The following is a 25737-nucleotide window of genomic DNA, read 5'->3' on the forward strand; positions in this document are numbered from 1 at the left end:
CATAAAATAGGATAACAGTACATAATTGCTGGTAACGTAATTACTAATAGCTCATGTAATGTAATAATGACACAGAGGTTGACCTCTCTCAACTCCTACGACCACCTTTCTTTTTTACCTTTCTTTATGCTTTTCAGCAAACATCCAAAATTTCTTATGTCAAATATTACCGTAAGTCATTTCACCTGTCTGTCTATTAGTTTTCATTAGTTATAAGAGTTAAATATTTATACACAATATCATTATACTTTTTATTATTTGTTTAAATTACTTATTAGTTATATGTAACAATGTTCGAAATTCATATGTTATTAGCATATATATATTTATGATGATGTCATATACTTGGATATAATTTCATTTTTCATGTCAATCAAGTCAAGTTAATATTTATGCATAAATAATAATGGATAGAGTTAATAAAATAGTATATATCTTTTATATCTCAGTAATTATAGACATAAAAGTAATATTTAAATATTAAACTTTATACTGAATGATGTATGGACTACATAAAAAAACTTTATACTAATATTATGCAGATATTAAACTCTTTATAATTCATATCAAATTATGATAATAAAACTAATGAAGATTAGCTACCTAGATTAACCGATATAATGGTGATTATTAATTTCTAAATTTTTTACACCCACTCTTCCTGTAAAATATAAAAAAATATAAGGATAAAGTATTGGCAAAAATATGAAAATATTAAGTTTTTAGAAAGATTTTCACACATTTTTTGGGCACTGAAAAATACCCAAATGTAAATATGTAATAAATATATCAGTTTTGACGGCAAAATATTAATAGTATGTTACGGATGAAATGACATGTAGTAACATTTTCTTGGTCAAATTTAATTGAAAGATTTAGGTGTAAGTAATTGGTTGTGATCGTCATGAAGTTCTTATTTGCAGGTTAGTAATTGACAGATGAAATAACCATTCCATTATTCCATAGCATTAGCAGAGTAATTGACATATGATATGCCATCTTCTAACATTTTCAGTTACAGGTGTGTAATCATTTTGTATCATATTTTGAGTTAAACGAGAGGGCCCAATGTATTAATAATTTATGTATCTCTGAAACCTTCCAAGAGTTGAAAAACCAATAAATTGGATCACGTAAAAAACCACACAACCTGGTGTTTATTCTGTCCTTCTTCATCAATACAAAGAAATACCCCACAAAAAATATATAAATAAATTCGAGTAGCAATTATAACAAAGAAAGCAACCACTCTTCGAGAATGGAAGTTCTATACCCGTACAAAAACTTCAAAATTAAAATATAACAACAAGATGGAAGGAAAAAAGGAAACAAATCATCTCAGATTATTTTACCTTTTCATATAGACTCAAACATTCCGAGCTCAACCACTACTAAATGGCCCATGACTAATATGTCTATATGGGCCATCTCGATCCAAACCCATAATGAAAGCAATCCTAGCTTTCTCACTCATTTTATGGAAAGTTCGAGTCTCGTGTGCTATCATTTCACACGCCACGAGCCTTGTAACATTGTGACAATCATTCTGAGAATGAATCCACATTTTCATTCGGGTGAAAGCATGATGTATGGCAGAGCACAGGACCCAAACTCTTCTTCTAGGCTTCTATAACATAGGGCTTCTTGGTTATGTAAGCCCAAACAAAAAGGGCCAGTTCCTCAAAAATCAAAATCAAATTGAAACAATGCATTAACCATCCGAATCCAATTTTAGTAACGACTCACATTCGGCCATTAGTAAAATTCAATTTTTTTTGGTAGTATCCCTGGACTCACCCTTTAGGTATTGGTATAGTTGTATAAGTTCTATCTCTTAAAATGAACAGTCACGAATCTAAAAAAGAAATTGTGGATCATCTTATTTGTTTATTACAAGACATTGGTGTGTCCGTATCTGAGTTTCACGTGATTTCTGACCTAAGCACTCCGGCAGCTACTGCCTACTGATGCTGTTCTTGTAACTCACAAAAAGTAACATTACCTATGTGATGGCCAAATCTATAGTTAATTTCTCAACATAGGAAACATTGCATAAATTTGTTGTCCTTGTTAGCATCTTTGAGCTGAAACTGAAGAATGGGTACTCACACAGTGTTGTTATTGTTCCTCTTCTCAAATGCATATCTCTCATTTTCTCTATCACCATCACAACCTGATTCTCGTGCCTTACTTGCATTCAAATCAAAAGCTGATCTCAACAACATCCTCCAATACCATTCTTCTCCAAACTCCACCACTCTTAGTTTCTGCCACTGGCAAGGTGTACAATGCAACCACCACAAAGTAACACGCCTCATTCTTCAACACTTAGATCTTTGTGGCGTTTTTGGTCCAAACACTTTGTCTCGTCTTGACCAACTTCGAGTCCTTAGTTTACAAAACAACTCTCTCACTGGACCCATACCTGATTTAACTTCTCTATATAATCTTAAATCTCTCTTCCTTCACAATAACCGTTTCACTGGTTTACTTCCTCCTTCACTTTTTTCACTTCACCGTCTCCGAACCGTGGATTTCTCTTATAACAATTTCTCTGGACCGATCTCGACCGGGTTTATTAACCTAGACCGACTCATCTACCTCCGGCTCAGTTATAACCGCTTCAGCGGAAGCGTTCCACCGCTGAACCAGTCTTCTCTTAAAACCTTCGACGTCTCCGGTAACAACCTTACCGGCGCTATTCCGGTAACCCTGACATTGTTCCGATTTGAACCTTCCTCCTTCTCCTCTAACCCAGGCCTCTGCGGTGAGATCGTGCATAAGGAATGTCACCCTACCGCACCTTTCTTCAGCAACACAACATCATCATCGTCGCCGGCGGCGGCGGAAACGCTGAGCCAGAGCGCGCAAATGCACGGCGGCGTCAACGGCTTAATCCGGCAACCATACTCCAAAAAGCATACCAGGAAATCAGTAATAATCGGACTCTCAACCGGAATATTCGTTCTGATAATTTCACTAGTTTTCTTCGTTGCAACTGTTATGAAAAACAGAAAGAAGAAGCGAGGTTCAGGTTTAGATGATTTGAATTCCGATGCAATGGCGAAAGAGGAAGTAGCGAAAGTGATGCAAATCGAACATGAGAGAGAGTTAGAAGAGAAAGTGAAAAGAGTTGAGGTAGCAAAAAGCGGGAACTTAGTATTCTGTGCAGGTGAGGTGCATGTTTATACGGTGGAGCAATTGATGAAGGGTTCAGCGGAGTTGTTAGGGAGGGGCAATTTGGGAACAACGTATAAAGCGGTGTTGGATAACCGTTTGATCGTGACGGTGAAGAGGCTCGATGCGTTGAAGATGGCTGCGGGTGCAAATAAGGAAGTGTTCCAGCGACACATGGAATCAGTGGGAGGGCTTCGGCACCCTAATTTGGTTCCTCTTAGGGCTTATTTTCAGGCCAAAGAAGAAAGACTCATTATCTATGATTATCAACCCAATGGGAGTCTCTTTTCACTTATTCATGGTAACTATTAACCTTTCTCTTCTCAATTTTTGTTTCTACATTTGCTTCACTCACTCAGTTTACAAACTATTCACTTGAAAATTTTGTTCGTATCCTCTTGCCTTTTTGGGTGAAGTAACTAATATCTTTTGGGGTCTATGATTGCCTATCTCAACAAGTGTCGCTCATAGGAATCGTATCTTCGATATTAGGGACCTGATGGAGCCTTACATCACTTGACCAATACTTTGTTGGTGATTTGGTTGAAATTGATCTAAGTTTAATGTTCTTGTCTTGATATAAACAAAATAGCATAATAATAGTAGTAATAATGATTAAAATATCTAATGACACTATATTTAGTGCGTGGAAATTCTCCTTTACACGTGATTGCATTGTTAGATTCGATAGCATTTGATCTTTTCAAGCAGCATAGAAAATCTGTAGGTTATAGTAGTTTATTATTTTTTATAATAAGATAGTGAATTATGCAAAACATGAGTCTGGCTAGTCTTTATTGATGTCTGGTTCTTGTCGTATAGATAGCTGTTTTCTAGTACCTGGTTTTTTACTCTAGCTTTTTCCCGGTGAACAGCTTTTTATATCACATGCAAATAAAAACGGAGTTTTGTTTTTACATCATTTTTGGACTTAAGCTATTGACAATTAGGGACTGGGGTAGCTCTTAATTACATTTCCAGACACCCTTGATTTCGGATCTCATAGATAAGCCTTTAAAATTGAAGTACTATTTGGATTGGAGCAGGATCCTGAGTACTTATTGATGAGTTTTTAAGTGGAATTCACTGCACTGCATGATTTTGGTAAGGCGCAGAAGGTGGATCTCAGGGTGCTTTGATCATGGCCTGAATCTTTACCCTTGTTCTCTTGGGTCCCTGTTATCCCTAGTTGATGTGTTACTTTTATTGCATTCCTTTATGAGTATTGAGTGTTGTAATGTAAAGGGAATTTGATCAAGCTAGATTATATCTTGGGACTTCTAGATTCATACCAAAATGCATTGAATATTTTATTTTAGGTGAACTGCATTCAATATTTTAAACAACTAACCAATATTATTAGTGGTTAAATTTTTTTACATAAATAATTTACCGTATATTATTATATATTTGGCTTAGAATGTGAGTTTCGGTGCAACAATAAAAGGTGACAAATTATTCTTTTGTGAGGATAAGACTGTATACATATAACGTTCTCAGACCTCATTAAGTGAGAGTCTCATGTACTCGGCTTTTTTTATATTAGATATATGCCTTCTAAGTAAGGCAACCATCTTTAGTAATGTTGGTGAAGATGCTGATTCTGATTTAATAATATTTGACCCGAAGAACATTGGACTCTTAATCTCAAGAAGAACATTGGAGGAGTTGAGATTCTATTGTAATTGTAAGGCAAGCATCTTTAGTAATGTAGGTGAAGAACTGTTATGATGCATCCATCAAAATTAATCCAACCTTAGCTATTAATTTTTCTCTTCATTTCCTATTAAAGCCAACCTGACCTAGGGGTTTGTTGATTATTATTAATGTCATTTAAAATGAGTAATCCAACCCCCAACTTATATTGAGTGATTCACACTCAATAGTCGTAATGTTATACATGCATTAATACATGGTTAACTCATAATAGTAAAGATAGTCTCTTTGTTAACTCCTAATTTGGTGAACCAGGTTCCAGATCAAGCAGGGCAAGGCCATTGCACTGGACATCATGTTTAAAAATAGCAGAGGACGTAGCACAAGGGCTGTCCTACATCCATCAGGCATGGAGACTGGTCCATGGAAATCTCAAGTCCTCCAATGTTCTTCTTGGAGCCGATTTCGAGGCATGCATCACAGACTACTGCCTCACAGTGTTGGCCAACCCATCCAGCTTTGATGAAGGTGCTGATTCTGCAGCCTACAGAGCTCCAGAAACTCGAAACCCGAATCACCAACCTACTCCCAAATCCGACGTTTATGCCTATGGCATTTTGTTGCTAGAGCTTCTCACCGGGAAATCTCCTTCTGAGCTACCATTCTTGGCTCCTGGTGATATGTTAAGTTGGGTTAGGTCCATTAGGGATGATAATGTAGGTGAAGACAACAGAATGGACATGCTTCTTCAGGTTGCTACAACTTGTAGCTTGACCTCACCTGAGCAGAGACCCACTATGTGGCAGGTTTTGAAGATGTTGCAGGAAATCAAACAGATTGTATTATTGGAAGATAGTGACTTAGAACTACGCACTAATGTCATCCCTTAATATATTTTTTTGGTTTAAGTATGTTATTATAAGTGGTGGATAGAAAGACAAGTGACTGTATTAGTTAGTTGGGAACAAAAAGAACTAAGAAAGAAATCCCAAAATTACACTGTTGTATTCCTTTAACTTCAGTATCTTGCTATTAATTAGACTCTTGGTAGCATGTAGGGTGCACATATCATTTGGGCTTGTCTATTGAGAGTGGGAGTGAAAGTGAAATGTGCATGTAAAGCCTGGAAGATTTGTTCAGAGGAAACCGAGTCTGATTTTGTCATAAATGAGCTGTGTTGTTTAACACTAATCTAGTAAAACTTTCAAGGAGTTTATAAGTTAACTAACTAGTTTATTTGACCAAAAAAGTTGTTAGTTGGTATTTAACAAGTGAGCTTATGCTATTTGATAAGCTACTTATTGGTTTGATCCGTAATTTTATGCATTAGACCCACCCAAACTACTCAACAGTAAAGGTGACAACTTTACTTCCATGAGAAAAAGAATTTGCTATACATACTAAAATTCTAAGTTATCAAAGAGTGCCTAAATATACATTTACAAAATCTATATTGTATAATCTCTTTCACTATAATAGCTAATGTTCTTTACACATACCAAGCCCAAGAAAATTTATAAACAAAAGGCACTACAAAATATTTTCCTTCCGCTACATGACACAGATGCTATTGCGTATATAACTTATCAGCAAAAATCAACTGGCTTAAACACAATAGGACCATAAAAACTTACAATAAGGAAATAAAAACCCTCTACACATTTTCCATGACTTGACGAAAGAATCTCCCTTTGTTTCTTCTAGTGTTGTTATGAACAGAACTATTTTCCAAAGATAATTCGTCTGGCTACAGTCTACAGCCGTTTCAAACAAGCAATGCCTTCTCTATTTCAGCAACACGCCTCAGAAGTTGCTCCAAATTCAGTAATTATGGCTAAATTTCGAAAACATGGAAAGCATTATTCAATACTGATATGATATGTATATTTTCTTCGACAACCACTTACATTTCACTGCAAAAAGAAATGAGAAATGCCAGGTTAATGCATCTTTAATTACAAAATAAATAAATAATGTGTTTGGATATTTGTGACTGGGTCATATATAATTAAAATTTTAGCACAAACTTATATGAAAATGAAAAAGATGAAGGGTGGGTATATATTCGTCCAAAAGAAGGATATTGGCTAAAAATCATTTTGCAAGAAAATGTTAAATGAATCAAAATAATGAAGGGTTATTACCTAGCACCTAGTGTTCTGTTATTTCCGATTCCTTGTCTGTCTAGGATCATTCTTGTGGGTCAAAAAATACTGAGCCACAACAACCGTGCTCTATCATAATAAGATCACCTGGTACGTAACAAAGCCTGTGAGCGTGGCCTTGCCTTCATGATTGTCTCATCGCTGTGTCGAATCAATTCTGAAAGTCTCCATGGCTTCTGCCACTTCCACTTGAACTGTACTAGCCACTGGTGATGACTTCTTTTCCACCTCCATAGCTTGCCAGAAGCTCGCCCTATAGTTGCTAGTTTTTTCATTGAAAGCTGCTCGATGGGTACCATCTGCATTAACTATAAATATCACATCCATAACCGAACAAAAGAGATACCAATTTTATATAAATGAAGAATAACTTACCCGACTACTCTGATTTATAAATGCCGCCGATTTCTTCACTAAGCCATTAGCAATCCCAGGCATAAGCTTTAGCTGTTTTGGTATTGGTACAGACATTGGAGATAAGGATCCATTCATGTCTTCAGCATAGTGTTTCAATGAATTTGGAGAGTTTCCCTGTTAACGATGAGAGTATTGAAGTTAACTACTAGCAAACGCAGCAATACATTGATGACAATTACTAGGATTTACAAAAGTAGAACAGTGCCGAGTGCTGACCAAAAGTTTTTAAAACAGTATAAACTATTAGCTACAAGGCATATTATGACAAAGACAGAAATCTAACTGAAAGGGACAGTCATGACATAGAGATAAATTAGAGATATATTTAAAATCCTGAACTATAATTTATATAAATATAAAATGGTAATCTAATTGTCCTTTGCTACTGCTAAGTACAGGAAATCTTAATATTGCGCTATAGAGGTAAAACCTACTTCTACAATTTCAATTATAATAAAGCTAAAAAGGTCTCTGATTCAGGTATCAGTAGCATCAAGAAGCATAAGCTTAAAGATCAACTAATCTCATTATTTTTGGTTTATTTTGATTATGGCACTGGTTCTGCTAGTCCAGGACTTTCCTAGAACCTTATTATTCAAGGTTGTTAGGAATTATAGTATAGTGAGCTGACACATTTTCGTGTCATATCAGTTTTAGGAGTATGCTAATAATTTTGTGGGGGCTTGGTAGTCAAGGATTTAGGGTATGATTGTTTGAGTTGAAAGGATTGGGTAGGAAATAGTGAGGCAGAAGATCAACAAAAATGGGGAGCGGCTGACGGGGGCATGCAATTAATTTGACTCTGGAATAATGAGTTTTTGTCGGTCCTTGCCATCAAGAGTCAAGACATGTGATAAATTTTTAAAGCTTCCTCTGCTACAAGCCTAATTCCTTTTTTCTTGAACTTTATCAAGTGCCTAGATCTGATTCTTTGGCATGCAGCACTATAATTATTTATCTGTTTATTGTTAAACCCCAGTTGATTTTTGCTTGAATGCACTCTAAATCATCAAATTCCAAATTCTTACAGAAGCTGGTTTAGCCATTATGTTTGCAACAGCTTGCTCTCTCAATTTTAGGTCCTTCTCAGCTTCCATTCTCTTCATCTCACTTTGTCTTAAAAGACCGACAAGTTCTTTGATTTGATCTTTCATTTCCCTGATCTCCATGTCCATCTCCCAGAGCTGGCACCTGTTGTTAACATAAGAATTTAAACTTCAAATTTCAACAGTATATATAGTAGTAGCCAGTAGCCACTATAAGCTACTCAAAAAAATATTCGAGTTAATTAAACGTGATTTTTAACATCACATATACCGCTCGTTATCATAATTCAGAGGTCTGTGCTTCATTGTTCAATTAGCAAATTGTTCAGTTGGCTAATTTCTACAGTACTGAAAGAAAATACCAGCAAAAGAGAAAGCAAATGTTTAGGTCAAAGAAAGCACCTAGCATCTGCAACAGAATCAAACAAATATTGAAGCAAATTCTTGGCTTCCCCCATTGAGCGCAACTGATTCCAACGTCCACGATTAGTGAAGGCCCGTTCTCGTTCTTCTGCCTCGGAAAGTTGAGAAGCCATTGACACAAGTGAATTAGATGATATGCTGAGCATGTTCTCAAGTGAAGCTATTCTGGCCATTCTTGCATTTGGTGACATGGAGGATGCTCTGAGAAAGATAGGTGTTAAAAGCAAGCAGGAAGACAGACTTTATCCCTTCGTATATTCCATCCATGCATTATTAATTGAAAGATATGATACTTTTAAAAAGTGAAGAGGTAGGCATTTGCAAATTAAATTTAGACCCTGAAAAAAGTACCTGGCAAACCCATTCTTTCCTCTCGGTGGACTGAGACCCTTAGCAGCAAACTCATTCACTTGCTTCAGCATGGCTAACTCCTCTGCAAGGACAGCGCGCCTGAAAATTGTATCACGAAGTTAAAGGCTGCACTTCAGATAGTCTTCAGCGATGAAAATAATCACCAAACACGGTTTACATACACTTGGCTCTGCTTCTCATACTCAAAACGAACTTCATGCTCCTTTATCATGACTTCCAGCTCATGATCAAGCCACCGTAGTAAGGACTTCTCATTGTTCTAAAGATGAAACTCAAACTTATTTACAATCAAATAGATAGAAAAGCAAACCTAAGAAGAGGAAGGAGGGTTCAATACCTGCCCATTTGTTCCACACCCATTCATTGTAACTGGAAAATGAAATAAATTAGAATATTAAACAAAAGAGAAGGGTCCATACACTGATACCCACATGCTTCTCACAAAAAAGACAGTCTCTATTCAAGGCATTCCAAAACAACATCCATTTCAAATGCTCTGGTAAATAAACTATAGCCTGATTTTTAAAAGCCTCGCAGATGAGAAAATACAAGTTACTAAGAAAGAGCATCTATTTCAGAGCCTCAAAAGCTTACACTGATTGTTGTCCACTAAAGCCAAATCATACCTAAAGTGTCTCGGCTGGAGGTTTTACGAGCTTCTAGCAATTCCTTTAACCTCTTTGTGGCCATTGCAGCTTCTTCAGTTTTTCTATGAAGGACCTGAAAGATATACATCTATTCATTTAACGCAAGCAGTAACTCATGCATCAGCCAAGATAACCAAAAAAGTTAACAAAAACATCAATTGTGGGCTCATTGAACCTATACTTTTTCCTATTAAGAATTATGTATGTCGAGTGGAACAAAACATGTCTATTTGAATTGGCTTAATAAAATAAATTTAACTAGATTAGAGATTATGGGTTGGGTTTGGGATTATTAGTAATTTGACTTGAACAAATTCTTAAGGTCAAATTTCAAATAAAGTGAGCATATTGCTTAAAAATACGCATACTTTCACTATCTCTTAAGCAGAAATCAAAGAATACGGGCTTAATTGATGGTTGGTCAGGGAGAGCCCAAAAAGACTTGGGAGATCTCCATCAATTGGCTTAAGATAGAAACCATAATAGTAGGTCTCACGCCACATCTTGACTTAAAATCTTAAGGTGGTGAGTCTGGGTCTTCCCACAATCCCACTCATATAGTCCTCACTTAAGCCATTCCCTACCAATGTAGAACTTCAACACTGAAGCTTGATTTTCTAACATGGACTTCAATTTTCCAATAACATTAGCAAAGCTCAATTTCATATGATTTTGGAGAATACTTTCAAGTTTTTAAAAATTACAAAGCAGCCATCCAACTGCTTGGAAATACTTACCATTTTCTGACGCTGATTTAAAGCTTGTAGCTTATGCCTTTCATACTCACTTCTTCTTCCCTCCTTCCTTAACTGCTTTTGAAAACATATGCTTAATACAGGGTGATTGAGCATAAATGCAATGCATGCATAGTAATGATTAAAAACCAGAGTTTGTAGAAGTCACAATCAAATAGCTCAATAACAGTAAATGTAAGTACACGTAAAAAAGTGGCATGCCTATTCCACCTTAATAATTGTTTTTTTAAAAGCTTTGGAGCAACCAGGGATCAAACTTCAAATGAGGTGTGAATCAGTGTTTATTATTTTACAAAGAACCATGCATCAGATAACAAAGCAATTATTTCATTTTGAGAAAAATACTAATTGGTGAACTTTCATCAAGTTAAAATAATGTTGAGAAGTAACATAAAGAATTAAATAAAATGAAAAAATAAGAAGCTTGACATACTTGCAAAAGCTCTTTCTCCCTAGAAGCCTTCCACAGCCGAAATTGTTCTGCCTCTTGTTTTATCCTTTGTTGCAATTGAACCTGCAACATTATTCAGTATATAACAGAGAGCTAGTATTTTAACTGATTACAACTATGAATTTGAGAAATACAACATCTAACCTTTTGGGCTTTTATAGATTGTATTTCATCTTGCAGTCTTTTTGCTGCTTCATCACTTTTTTGTTTTTGCTTCATAAGCTGGACCTGGCTCTCTTGTTTTTTCTTCAGATCCATAATCTAGCAAGCATGATTTTTTTTGCAAATGGATACTCAATTTCAAGAGAGTAAACAGAATTTCATATTCGATCTCACAGATACATAGATACATATAGAATTTTGTGGAATGCCGTATTCAATGATAAATTTTACAAATGTAAAAAATAAATAATTGATATTAGACTCATTCACCTGTGCTTCAAGTCCTTTCAATTTATGGGCATGGATATCCTCTAATTTCTGTGTTTGTCCATCAGAATTAGCAGCAAGATTTTCAACTTCAGCCAAAAGGCAATCTCTCTCTCGCTGCAAACATAAGTGAGGTACATATATAAATATCAAATTTTCAGTAGGACCAAAAATAAAGTTGAATAACTTCTATTCAACCTGAACAACTCTCTTTTCATCCTCCAGTTCCATGATCTTCCTTCCAAAGTGCTGCTTGAGTAATTCAGCATCAGGCGCTCCAAAAAGCTTCATCTCAGACTGTACAGTCATTAATCCAATAAGTACATTATTAAAATATGAGAGAGCAGAAAATAAGTTGGACATTTTGAAAGAGTCTAATAAGTTATTTATAATTCACAATTAATATTGAGACAAAAAATCAATCTGCTGATTTAACAATTAGTATTGGAAGGTACTACTCAAACTTAAGGGGAGGGGAAATGTTACCGCATAGCAATAAGACTTGCAATGTTATATGGGATTGAACGTTAAGCGATAAAATATCAACAAGAGAATAGACTTCATATAGCATAGATGAGAATAGTGCGTTGAATGAGTGGACACACTAGACAAGATAAGATTAGAAATGAATGCATTAGGGAGAAAATTGGAGTAGTTCCTATTGTACAAAAGATGGTAGAATTGTGTTTTAGGTGGTTTGGACATAACTACACAAGTGAAGGAGACTGGTAGAAGCCTCCGTAAGGAAAGTAGATCAAATGGAAGCTAGTCCAATTCCTAGAGGAAGAGGGAGACCAAGAAAAAACATAGGAAAATGATAAACATAGAATGCATTATGATAGAACATTATGGCGTCGTTCGACCCATGTAGCCGACCCCACCCAGTGGGATAAAGGTTTGGTTGTTGTTGTTGTTTGTCTTTTGGTGTCTACTTAATGGTCAAATTCACATGTAACAAATAATCTGATAATTTTAAGTAGCATAACAACCTGAGTAAGCTATATGCAAACTTCATAAAGGAAATGCACTGAAGTAAAACACAATCATTTACTAAGCAAAAGAAGACCTCATTCAAACATTATATGCGCTATACAACCTCTTTCAGCTCCAAGCGTTTATTCAATTCATGCAATTCTCTGTCCATGCTATTTTGCAGAAATGTGTGCTCCCACTCTTTTGCTACTTCTTCGATTTCCCTTGAATCACCTGCTATAATTGACAATTAGTACCATTATTCATTGTAGTTCTAATCACACTTCATTAAGTACTTGCAGCAAAAGGGGTAGAAGAAGGACAGTTTTAAGTAAGTACACGTTTAGAAGTGATTTTAAATCATATTGAACCCAAACCGAAGAAGAGACTTACCAGCAGTTTCATTCATTGGATAGTCAGGTCGTGTGATTGGTAAGCTCCTCTTAAGTCCATCAGTCTTTGTGATGCATGTGCTACCATCCTGAAAAACAAAGACATTAAGTTACAGGCATAACCTATGCAGCAAATATCCCCGACTCACTTTAATAAGTGGAATGCAAATAACAAAACAGGATGAAAACACACATATAGGCATTGAAACAGTATCTGGAAAATTCTTGAGTCAAAGAAGAATATCGGCAGAAAATAAAAGGCATACATAAACATCCTTATCACACTGTTCGACAACAGAGCATCTACTACGGTACTCGTGAAGCTCACGGCAAAGATTTTCATTAACCGCTTCAAGCCAAGCAATCCTTTCCTTAAGGACCTACACAAGTCAGTTATAAGATTATTGTACAATAATACAAACCGTTATGCATGTAATCCATCAAATCAAATTATATTATGAGTGTTTAAAACAGGAGGCACAAGCTAGAATCCTTTTCTTTTAATTAACCAACACAATGATGAGTACAGATTGGTGTTCAACCATGCACCGTAAATCTAAACCATATAATTTACAATAAACTATTATAGGAAATATATTAAACTAATCAAGATTTTACTGAAGATTCAAGCTAAAAGAAGCCAACTACCTGAACTTCCTCAGAAGAGCCACCACCACGAGCACAAAGTTCTGCCTGCAAATACTCTAGCTGTTGTTGCATTTTTAGCATTTCATTGGACATTGGGTCTCTATTAATCTACAGAAGAAATAAAAATGATCAATGATCATCATAACAACAAAGTATCTCTTTTTTTTTAAATGAAAGATCAGGTCAAAAAGTTTATACAGGTAATTACCACAGGCTTATTTTGGATATTGCGTGCACGATTTGCATACTTCAGAGTGTTGAGGGTTTCCTCAGCATTAATATCAGCTGGACTTATGCAGGCTGAAATTGAAATATCTCTTTAATGTAAGAATAAAAAACATAAATTCAAAAACAGCTTGTCTTAAAATGCAACTTGACAGGTTATGAAGTGAACTAGAAACACATGACAGTATTCTAATTCTTGTCATCAATCATTTAAGTTGCAAGAAGCTTAAATCAGCTGAAACATAATTTACAGAGTTTGGGGGAAAGGTTTGAGAATGTAAAATACAAAAACCCAAGCTTTTGCATTGCTAAGCCATGAGCCATGTCTTAATTGGTTTCTAACACTTAGTGCCTGCCTGTTACTTTTGTAATTTACTCATAGAGAAAGACCCAGCTTTGTTTATGAGCATGAAAATTAAAGATCAAAAAAGAAATTTTCCTTCTAAAAAATATAATAAAATTAGTAAATTCAGCTCCGTGCCAAAAATGCAGGAAACAAGTTAGATAAACAACTGACCTATCATAACAGTTCTGCTGTTACCTCCAAGTGAATCCTGCAAAATCAATTAACTTTTATCTATATATAAGGAAAATGTTAAAATAAAAATATCAAAGAAACAAAAAATGAATACAAAATATTTGACATGCATGTTTCCTACTTATTGTCATCTTTTATCAGTAATGATTTTTTCTCTAGGCAATTACAGTATTCCAGTTCAGAACAATCCAGATCCAACACAGGTGAGTTTATATAATACAAAGGGTGAGTTTGTAGTATAACACAGCCTGAAAGTATAAGAGCTTTTTATGGACTTGTAAGTTTGATGAATTTGGAGTACTAAGAGATAGGGGGGCTCAAGAATTCTTCTTTAATAAAAATGCTTTTAACTTCATGGTAAAGAAGAGTTTATGCTATAAGAAGGAAGATGGATATGTAGATAAAAATCAAACCTGTAAAAGCCTAGTAAGTTTACTATCCCTATATGGAACATGAAGGCCTTCCTTTCGCTTCTTTTCATCACCAAGTGCACTAATAACATTACCAAGTGCTAGAAGACCTTTGTTAATGTGAACTCCTGTTTGAATGATTAAATTACTACTGAATATGTATTGTCAAAAGCATGATTAAGCGATAAAAAAAGTGAAAAATGTCACAAACTGACCTTCCTTAAAACGCAGACCATCAGACCCTGTTCTTTTAGCTCGCTCTGATCCAGCAAGATCTACTAAGTGCAACTTGGCACAAAGATACTCTTCACTCATGGTATCATTTAAACTGCTGCCGTTGGGAATATTAATCTTCCGCATTTGCTCTAATGTGATAGTGAAGATGGCATGAGATCGACTAGTTGGACACATAATAGAAAAATAAGTAATAGAAAACAACTCCAGCAGAATAAACTGTAACGGCATATTCAAGCACAATTTATAAATAATGGATTGGTACCAACAAGTAAACTGCTAGAAGATTCATTGCAAAAATCAGTGTTGCAAAAGATTCACTCTTAATTAATAATTATTCACTTTAATAACCAGAAATCTAAAACATTTCACACAGAACTTATTTTAAAGGAAATAACCCAAAGCTCAGTCTCATTGTTAGATGCTTAAACTACCAGCAGGGTTTAAAATGATGAGATGCTAAAGGTAAGCTATATGCAATTTTGACAGTTAGTTATCGATTTATTATCTGAATTTTATGCAACAAAACTATTGCTCTAAGTCATATCTTGCAATCATGTTATCCAAGCTGTTTATAAATCTAAAAAATCAGATTAAAATATTCCATGGATAAAAAACTAATTTGGGCAGTTCAAAGAGGATAAGAAAAATGCATAATCAACCTGGATTGGTTGTTCATATTTGTGCTCCCAGTTGCTCTGCTCATTGAACCTTGTTCCAGGCAAGCAGCCATTTCCTTTAGTGTTGCAACACTGACTTCTGTAGATCCTGCTAGGGTAATGACACCATTTGAAGTCTCACGAATTTGTATCGGTGGTTTCCCAGGAGAGGTCACTTTTCCTACGTGTCCATTAGCAGTGTCTAGTTTACTCATGGAGGAGGGATCCAACAAGTCTCGCACTTCCTCTTTAAGAATCTTTTCACAATAAAATGTTTTTGTCAGATAATTAATCTAAACAACTTGTCATATAAGAAACCTACAAGTTTCAGATATTGAATCACAATTAAACTAAAAAATCATGCTGCAAGCAGCAACAAACTTATCAACGGACCTCAATAAAGGAAACATGCAACTGAAATTCAGTCTGGTGCTTTAATGTACCAATTTTGTTGAACAAAACATTCATAACTTGGGGTATTATTCCAGATTGATAACCATCTTTAAAGCCTGTTCCCATGGTGTACGTTTTCCCAGAACCTGTCTGCAACAGGGTGATTGAGTGAAAATGTCAAATGCAAAAGGGTTATAAGCTTAGAGGCCTATGGCTTCTGTTTCCTTTAACAAAAACTATACCTGACCATATGCAAGAACAGTAGCATTATATCCTTGGAACAAACCATCAACAAGGGGAGCAACACATTCTTCGAACATGGCACATGAGGGAGAACCGGTGCTTCCGTAAACATGATCAAATGTAAAAGAGTGGGAGCCAAGTTGTACCTGTATATCAAATGTACATGTTCAAAACCACAAGCAATTAGCAACTACGCAAGCAAATTACATGGAAAGATACACTGAATGCTAAGTCTCTTTTAAAATAAGAGAAGAACCACGGCAGTTTTCAATATACACAGAAATAATATACAAAAATATTCAGTGTTATGACTTACAAAGTTCAGAAAACCATGAACAGTTATTAAGAAAGAGAAATCAGCTGATAATTTCTAAGCCAGATAGAGCAGTGGAATTTTGACATGCTTAGAAACTGAAAAACATTAAAGGCAAAATTGTAGTGGCAAGCAATTCAACCACACCATGTTCAATTAGTATGCCTTTGCAACCTTCAAAATGAACTAATTCATTTATTTCACAAATGAGTTGTTGTATGAAATTTGTTTTTACTAATATTAGTTTAAGGATTCAATACACTTAGAAATCACACTGAGTATAACCTTTTCTGACCGGTGAATTATCACCATAGAATTACATGATGATTTTCTATTTAAATTTTTTCAGATATAAAGTTGAACTGTCCAAAACTCTGCATTTTAGCAAAGAAAAACAAAATTGCAAAATCAGGTAAAAGCCTTCTTCCTCCCGCAAGTTGAAAATTCAACATGAACTATCGCCACCAAAACCAGAAATAGAATAGGTCAAATATCCTAATTAGGTAAAAAACATGAGATCATAAAAGTGATTCCAAACTCTCTATATCTAAAGTTACGTAAGCAATTTCGATCCAGATCTCCAATAGAGTTATCATGAATTGAAGACTAGTTTCCGTTAGAGGAAAATTGGCATTGCTGAGAGTAAACGACAACGGTTTAGAATTTTGACATGGTTGATAGTAACTGCACCTGAGGCTTGCCAGGGACGACGGCGACGCAATCCTTGCAGCCTTGAAGCTTCTCGTCGGCGACGAGTGGCCGTGCATGCACCGCAACCTTCACGCAACAATCTTCCCCCGCTTCCATATTGTGAAAGGAAGAAACTCAAAAAATAATAAGCAAAGAGCGTGAATCAGAACAGAATCAGTAGTGTGAAGAGTGATGCAAGAAAATGCGAGAAGAGAGAGAGAGTCAGAGATTGTGTGTGAGAGGGAAAGTGTGAATGAAAGAAAAAGGGATATTTCTGTAAAGAGGTGAATATAAGGACAACTATGTATTGAGTCCCCGAGGACAGTGTTTATATATTAATACGTAAATAAAAAATTAAATATAATAAAATAGAATATTTTTATTGAATTGAGACATGAAATAGGATATCATTTGAAAGAGGTAATCTTTATTGCAACACTATCATTTTAGCTTAACCTTCACTATAAATGGAGTACTTTCTACCTTTTCTCACTTATTCTCATTTTATCCACCACACCACTCATTGGGATGTTCTATGTAGTGTTTATTTCTCACTATCTCAACCTATTTATCGTCGGTTTGAGATAGAAAATGAGATATTTTTGTCACCGCGACCACCCTCAGTATATATAATTATTATGCACAATTGTTAGGGAAAGATGCACTGGCAAATATATAAAACTCAGAAAAAATATATGCATAATAGTTGTTGATTAAAACTCTTACATTGCTACATTTTATCTCAATTAGTAATAAATTAAAATTATGTTAATAACCAGAAAATAATAATTTAAATTTAAGTTTTGCTTATTCCAAAACAAGATGAAATTATAAACATTAATCACGTATCTTTAATAATTCCTTTCAAAGTTGTCCTGGCACATAAAAAGCTTGTAAGTTTTGCAGGAATTTTTTAGTTCATAATTTCTTTTTTTATTTAAGATTAATATAGATAATAATTTCGTTCGCACTTAAAGTATACTAATTTTATTTACGAATACACGATATTTCATTGTTTATTCACGCTCGGAGATCATCTATATTTCCGGTTAATTTTTATCATTTGATTGGTCATCAAATTTTTAAAAAAAGTTAAATAATATTTTTAAACTTTAATAGATGGATAATTTTTTAAAGGATAAGGTCTTATCAAGGAACATGGCTCTATTCACAGTTATGTTAACATGGATCTTATTATATGTACAACATACATGTATAACATCTATATTTGGAAAAAAAAATGAGAGTTAAATACTTTTTCTTTCTTTAATTTTATTTTTTTGTCACCTAAAAAGAAAGTTATCAATTATATTATAAAAAATTATAAGTCCTACCATTTATATTAAATGAATAAATTATTTCCTCATATTATAACATAAATATATCATTTAGTCATTAAAATTATATTATGTGTACTACTTTTTTTAATTTTTAGAAATATTTTTTATAGAAATTTTTTTAATAGAATTTTTTTATTCTCTTATATTAAATGAAACACCTAATAATAGAAATTATTGTTTTATTTTATAAAAAAGATAATAAATGTTTTGAATGAATTTCTCATTGAAATTAAATTTCACTTCATCTCACTTAACTCCAGTTGTATTAATACATAAAATATTAAATTATCTATATTTTAAATTATTTATAATTTAATTATATATATATATAATGCATAACTCAATCAATAATTGACTCTATGACTAATTATCTTTTAAATAACTATTGGATTTAAGGTTTCAATCCATATTGTACCACTTTAAAAATATTAAATTTTCCATGCAAGATCGATTTTGACCCATACAATATAGGTTGTCTAGTATAATATGACTTGACTAACATTTTCTTGTATTGACCGATCTAATTACACGTCCAAATCCAATATAATTACTTAACATACCAGTAAAATACGAATGCATTAATTTATGAGTAAATAGTGCATTTAATTATCAATATTTTTGTGTCACTAATAGAATATTGAAAACTTAAAATTTGAAATTAATAGTTCATTTCTGGATTGATATTGTAAAATGAGCAACATGAAGATTGTGATATATAACACATATAAACATTTAATGGTTATGGTTTTAAATTATTTTTATTATTAAATAAAACTATTGGACAAGCTCAAATAAGCATGAAGAAATATGTAACAGAGAGTGGTATATAATAAAATAAAAAATCAAAGAAGGAAGAGGGGTGGGTTGAAATTAAATAGAGCAAGTTTGAGAGAATGTAACAGAGGCAGGAAAAGGAATAATACAACCCACCAAGGCACGTGATGTGGAACCGGTTACACCATTATGGGAGGGAGCTTTGTATTTTTGGCGGTACACAGTCACAATCATTGACGTCCACATTTTCATAGGTGACCGGGGAACGCATCTGCTCACAAAGTATGTCACCTCATGTCTTACTGTTTATAATTGGTTAAAAAATATATTTAAATTAAAATTTTAATAATTAGTTATTTTTCTGACCAATCAAAAACAATGACACATGAAGTGGTACACCTAGTAAAAGAAATTATTGTTTTATTTTATAAAAATAATAATAGTCGGGAACCTATCTTTTGCCCTATAAAGTGTATCATTGCATATACCACTTTTTCGATTGGTAAGAAAAACATTTTATTATTAAATTTTAAACTTAAATATATATTTTTTAACTAATCAGAACAAGTGTCACATGGAGTGACACACTCTTTTGGTTCAACATATCTTGACCTATAATATTTAATATCTCTACGTATACCATTAGTGATTCACTATCTTTATACATTATGTAAAGATTTATACATAATCAATATGTTATTTATTTTTATTAGTTAAATATAAATGATAAATAATACAATGAAAATGTATAAAACTCTTGCACTATTCATCTTTGATACATATTTTTCTCTTAATGATTTTGTTAATCCCTTTTAAGGCTCTTGTCTTTTGTTTTTGTTAATGCACTCATGTCTTAAAAGTGGGTTAAATAGTGTTTAGTCATTTATGGTATATATTATATATTTATGTACGAGACAACTTTCTCTCACACCCCATCAAAATAGTATACCAACATGATGTGATTGCAATATTATTCGATTGGGACATTCACCACAAATGGCATCAAGTCTCAATTGTGAACTGCATTTATAGTATGAATTTGAGATTGCGTAATACAATTGCAACCATAAAGTTTGGTTTAAATGATATATGAAGCCTACCATAGCTAGTCAAGTTTAGGCCACTCTTGTAACAAGTTAATTTTGCATACAAATTTTAGACAGAGGGGTAGGAGAAAAGAAAATCACAACAATGCAGATCGAACCCAAAGGCCGAACAAAGAAATTATAAGTATAAAAATTAAAGGAAGAAGGGTGATACAATAGAAGAAATACTGTATGACAAAAAAATGGAGTATAGAGCTTGGGTTTTATTTAGCAGCATGCAATAGCAATGACACCATGGCCATAGTGTAGAGAAAGGTAAGACCCACGTTTTATTGGTGAAGGATAATCTTTCTCATAATTTAATTTTCTTGTCCACGTATTTCAAATTAATCAAATTTTACAAAATAATATTAAAATATTAATTTCTATTTTTATAATTTTCCTTTTTAAATGAATGCAGTTTTCTCATTAGCTTGGGACATTAAATGAGACATGAATGGAAACATGATCCTCGTATTGTTATCGTACATAACCGAATGTGTACCTATAAAAAAACAGCTCAAATTTTCATCTTTCATTGAAGATGTAAAAGCATTCGTAACATAACAAACAAAAAAAAGCATTGGTAACTCGAATTTTGTTTTTAAATATATACCACATTCTTATTTTATATTTATTTATAATTTCTCACATAACTCAAGTCAAAGTTCATTCTAATGATACAACACTATGCTTTAGGAACATCCCTCCAACGATGAATAAGCCTATGAATGTTATTATTTCATTATGAAAGTACACAACTTTAATAGTGAAAAATTAGCAACAACATAAAAATACAAAATAAACAAAATCCTAACGGTCGAGTACTAATATCAAACAACAAAACTTCAGTGATATTATGTGGGATAATGATTTTCTGTGCCAAAAAAATTCTATGTTAATATCTCTAACCAATAGTATTTCATAAAATAATATAAAATATATATTTACATTTCTTATAAATAAAATCAATTAAATAACACATTTTGATTGCTTTAGTACACCCTGGAGATCTTCATCATGTTATGTGTACGTCGATTATCTTTATACGCGTCATCCTCTACTTAAATTTAGCTGTTAGTGAAACGTGGCTATTTTAATGCCTATATAAATGAACGTGTATGCATGCACGAATAATTAAGTAGTTAGTGTCACATATATACATCATAATACATGTGCTACTTTTGTTCTATTGTTCATTTAATTTTTCCAACTGTTTTTACGATATCTAATGTGAACGTCTCTGTTTCATTATAGCTAGTAGATCAATGACAGTGTTGTATCATTACATGAAATTCAGATCTGTACTTACATCGTTGCTCATTTCATAATTAAGACAGTTTACATGTACAGTACGCATTTATAATTGAATGACTCAACATCTAAATTCTCCTTGGTCATATTCCTATATTCCATTGAGTTGTTAACTAGCTAGTTAGCTACAAATTGAAAAGAAATTTAACTAGAAACTCTGCACATCCCAAGCTCCTAGCTAGGAGGGGTGAGTATGGGCCGAATTTAGAGGGGTTAAAGGTTATCCTTACCCGACCCTAAATGTTGGTCGGGTCATTTTCTTGAACTCGAACTCGACTCTAGACCCGAAGGTAACTTGACTCTAAATATCAATCGGATTAACCTTTAAACTCGACCTGACCCTATGTCATATTAAATATAATGCATACCCATTTTAGAGAATGTCTTCTCAATATTATATTATTTATTATTATGAATTTGCAATTTGACATATAAAATAATATATGTATATTGTTAATCAAGCATGTATGATGAAAAAATTAGAGAATCAATGATATTTTCAACCAAAAAAGTGATATTACTTTATATATATTTGAACAGAGACACATGCAAACATAATGAGTGAGTGACCATGGGATAGCTCGGGACGAATCATGCTTAATCTCTATCCGCCCTAAATATGGACAAGGTCTAATATTTAAACCTGAACCCAGCCCTATACCCGACCCAATTCGAACTCGGTCATGATTGGGCCGTATAGGGTGAACGGGTAGGGCTGGGTTCTGCTCACCCTTACTGGCTAGTATCCCTGATGTATCTATACATGAATTATAATTATATGTCCACGTCCTGTTAAAGATTTATTCATTCTGATACTCATTGAATGCAAGAAACCAGTGGGAAAATTAAGAGCAGCGTTTGAAAAGCAGTTCAAAGTAGTTGCACGGGGCCCACCTATGCAGATGAGAGAGGAAGATGTTTGGTAGTGAGTGCAGTTTGATGGTATATTATTTTGAGTTATTGACTATACTATGCTTAAAGTTTAAGGTCCATATATCATGTGCTTGCTTCCAAATTTATGAAGTTCAACCCATATAATATTAATATTGGGTTTTCACTTTTTGTTAGGAGCATGGGGGCATATTGTACATTTTTAGAGTTCAATTACATGTCATTTTTATTAGCTAGCAAATCCAGGAACAAGAAATTCAGTGGGCCATAAACTGAAATACATCATTTCTTTTCCTATATATCAAAATGTCAAGAGTTCGATTTCAATGAGTGATACTTGTTGGAGGGGTAACCATAAACCCCGAAAATAATTAATTCATTACTATAAGGTGATAAAATATATTTGATAGTACAAAAAATTCTGGATTAAGGGCACATATGTAGTTAGGTCAAATGTTTAAACATTAAAGTATTTTTTTGTATTAATTGCTAAGTTTAAACCTGAATAAAGAAATAAAAAAATCTCAATAATGTATTTAGAAATTTCAGTAATATTACTCCTCTCTAATTATCTGGTTTGGATAGATACAAATGGGTTAGGATCCTCTCCAATACTGGAGGGTCCAGTACTAGAATCTGAGACCCAAATTTATTTTATCATCTATAATATTTTTTGGCTAAAAATATTTTAAAATTTGAATCATCAATTTTTTTTAAAGTCCATGTGTTTTTATTAAGTACTGGACCCTCCAATAATGGAGAGAATCCATTTTGGATACACATAGTGTGAAAAAAACACTCTAACTATAGGCCATGATGATTTTTGAACATTTTCGATTTATTTGTAGTTCTTGATCCAAACAGAAAATGACATCTCTTCTTTCCATCACTTTTTGCCTTTTTTTGTTCATATGGTGTACTGCAAGGAAAGCAAACTTGTAGTAAAAAAACTGATCAGCACTTTTTAGAAGGAATTGGATAAATATTAAATTAACTAAGAAGTGAGGAATATCATGTGTTGAATGAGGATCAGTTGTCTCACATTTTGTATCCTATTATTCCCACTATAATGAAAAGTTGTCATATATTTAAAAAGAAAAAAAACATAAAGTAACATTTTTATATCATTAGGTGAGATATGATTGGGTTGAGACATGAAAACATGAAGTTTTAGAGACTGACGATGGTGGTTCATCATGGGTGTGGGTGCATAAAACCTAAACCTCAAGCTTCTTCTCAACCTAACTCTTCACTCATTGTTTTTTATGATCCGAACGTTAGTTCAGATGCAAACAAAGCAACAGCTAAGTGGGGCCCACTTAACTGTTTATATAAGTGGATACATGCTAGTTTACATAGTTACATCAAGCGGAGTGTGTAAGTTGATACATTGATTGTTCTAGGTGTGTAAATGAAAATGGCACTCAACTGCAATGAGGGATGATTGATTCGACAAAGAAGACAAGACAAGTTAATAAACAATGTTTGTTAATATAATAGTAAGCTATATGTAAATATCATTGTAATTTGTTCTGTTAGTATGTTGCATTGCATTTTATGACTTCAAAATGAAGTAGAAGGCTGTTATACGATTCATTTCTTTTGAAACATGACAGTAACTTGGAACTAGAGCTTTTTTCTTTTATGCTTCGAGTGAGGCTGCAAAGTTTGTGCTAGTGCTTTAATTTCTTTATTCTCAACCACAATTTTCCCAGTGCTTTTTTACCCATGTGGACCTTTAAATCACATGCCCCCACCAGCTTTACAACACTTAACATTATTCCTAATCGTCAATTTTTTCTGACTAATCCCACATCTTTCTACCTCTTTTTGACAAGTCTGGCTCCTCTTTGGAGACTAATACACAGTTCAGATCAGAACAGATGACAAAAATAAATTTTCAATAGTTCATCTCCTCATATTCCTAGTACTGGAGAGTCCTAGAGAGAAATCCTATTCCTTTTTGGCCTTATCATTTATCATTTCTCTCTTAGGCAACTCTTACCTTTATTTATCATAATCATTAATTAATAATGATAATACAATTATAAACTAGCTTGGACTATGTCTTAAGATCTAATGGCGCAGTTTTAATGACTCTCATGCACTGATTTCAATCACATCAAGCTTAACATGCATACAGTATATGTTCATAGAGAAGATAAGATTCCCATGACATAATCATCAAAGGTGGCTCAACCCCTTGTCCACATAAAACGAATACGCAATCTAATTTTGTGGTTTGCTTTAGTATCGTTCTTCGTCATACCCTTCTTCACGTCATACATAAAAAACTGCAATACAAATGAGAAACACAGATAAGGGGACTTTATAATCTATTTTTGAATGATGATATACAAGAGTCTATGTATAACAATTCTAAAATATAATAAGATTCTTAAAACAATTACTCAATCCAAAATTATATTTACATGCAACAAATATATGCGATGACAAAATAAATCCATAGTATCTTCTCCTCTTGCTGGGACCGGAATCTAAAGGATGGAGTTGGAGTTGGAGACATAGCATGTGCTACATTGCATGCTTTCAACGATATCATTAGCAGCATGCGCTGTCGGGGCCCTATTTAGGTAACTTGGATAATGAGTAGTGGTCTGCTATTTGATGAATTGCTGGCGTACGGAGATCTGTTGTCTTGAGGTATGTCCCGAAATATATCTCTAACCAATTACACACCAAAATAAAAATAAACAAAGTTATGAATATTTAATTTTTTGGAGAGAGATGTTTGAACATTGGCTCCTCACTAATACTCTAATACATATCCAATCATATATTCTTCAAGCACACATATTTAGTATGTTGGCTCCTCAATAATAGGACATAACTTACATACTCTCAACAATGTCTCATTTTTGAGCCAATTGTATGTTGGCACATGATTACAAGAAAATATTTAAAAACAAAAGTAACATTCTGATTAACTCGGGATAGAGAATGAGGATTTGTGACATGTCTATCTTCACTCCCCACCAATAACCCTTCACATGTCCTCTTTTTATTGGGACAAAATTTCATAGATTAACCTGATTAAACAGCCCTAGCCCAGTAATA

The 25737-nt window shown here is 33.7% G+C and overlaps 2 protein-coding genes across 4 annotated transcripts; one reads left to right on the top strand and one right to left on the bottom strand.

Annotated features, from left to right (window-relative positions):
- On the top strand, positions 1880 to 6052 carry LOC109326734 (probable inactive receptor kinase At5g67200). Its single transcript, XM_019559511.1, has 2 exons — positions 1880 to 3478; positions 5149 to 6052. The coding sequence occupies exons 1-2, from the start codon at positions 2098 to 2100 to the stop codon at positions 5721 to 5723; spliced, it is 1956 nt and encodes a 651-aa protein (XP_019415056.1). The 5' UTR covers positions 1880 to 2097; the 3' UTR covers positions 5724 to 6052.
- LOC109326733 (kinesin-like protein KIN-4A) lies at positions 6285 to 17502 on the bottom strand. Of its 3 annotated transcripts, none has more exons than XM_019559509.1 (26): positions 17256 to 17502; positions 16252 to 16398; positions 16010 to 16159; positions 15620 to 15873; positions 14939 to 15120; positions 14727 to 14851; positions 14293 to 14329; positions 13759 to 13850; positions 13551 to 13658; positions 13169 to 13282; positions 12904 to 12991; positions 12635 to 12744; positions 11737 to 11835; positions 11542 to 11655; positions 11254 to 11370; positions 11092 to 11172; positions 10641 to 10712; positions 9883 to 9976; positions 9594 to 9625; positions 9418 to 9515; positions 9236 to 9334; positions 8864 to 9085; positions 8444 to 8606; positions 7374 to 7529; positions 6978 to 7297; positions 6285 to 6746 (listed from the first exon to the last, which is right to left on the bottom strand). In XM_019559509.1, exons 1-25 carry the CDS (start codon positions 17370 to 17372, stop codon positions 7082 to 7084), a joined length of 3087 nt encoding a protein of 1028 aa, XP_019415054.1. In that variant the 5' UTR covers positions 17373 to 17502; the 3' UTR covers positions 6285 to 6746; positions 6978 to 7081. The 3 variants fall into 3 exon arrangements, with proteins under 3 accessions (XP_019415054.1, XP_019415053.1, XP_019415055.1); XM_019559508.1 differs by having other exon boundaries at positions 12635 to 12747; XM_019559510.1 differs by lacking the exon at positions 17256 to 17502 and having other exon boundaries at positions 12635 to 12747; positions 16010 to 16155; positions 16252 to 16368.

The sequence above is a fragment of the Lupinus angustifolius genome, chromosome LG14 (genome assembly GCF_001865875.1).
Source record: "Lupinus angustifolius cultivar Tanjil chromosome LG14, LupAngTanjil_v1.0, whole genome shotgun sequence".
Taxonomy (NCBI): domain Eukaryota; kingdom Viridiplantae; phylum Streptophyta; class Magnoliopsida; order Fabales; family Fabaceae; genus Lupinus; species Lupinus angustifolius.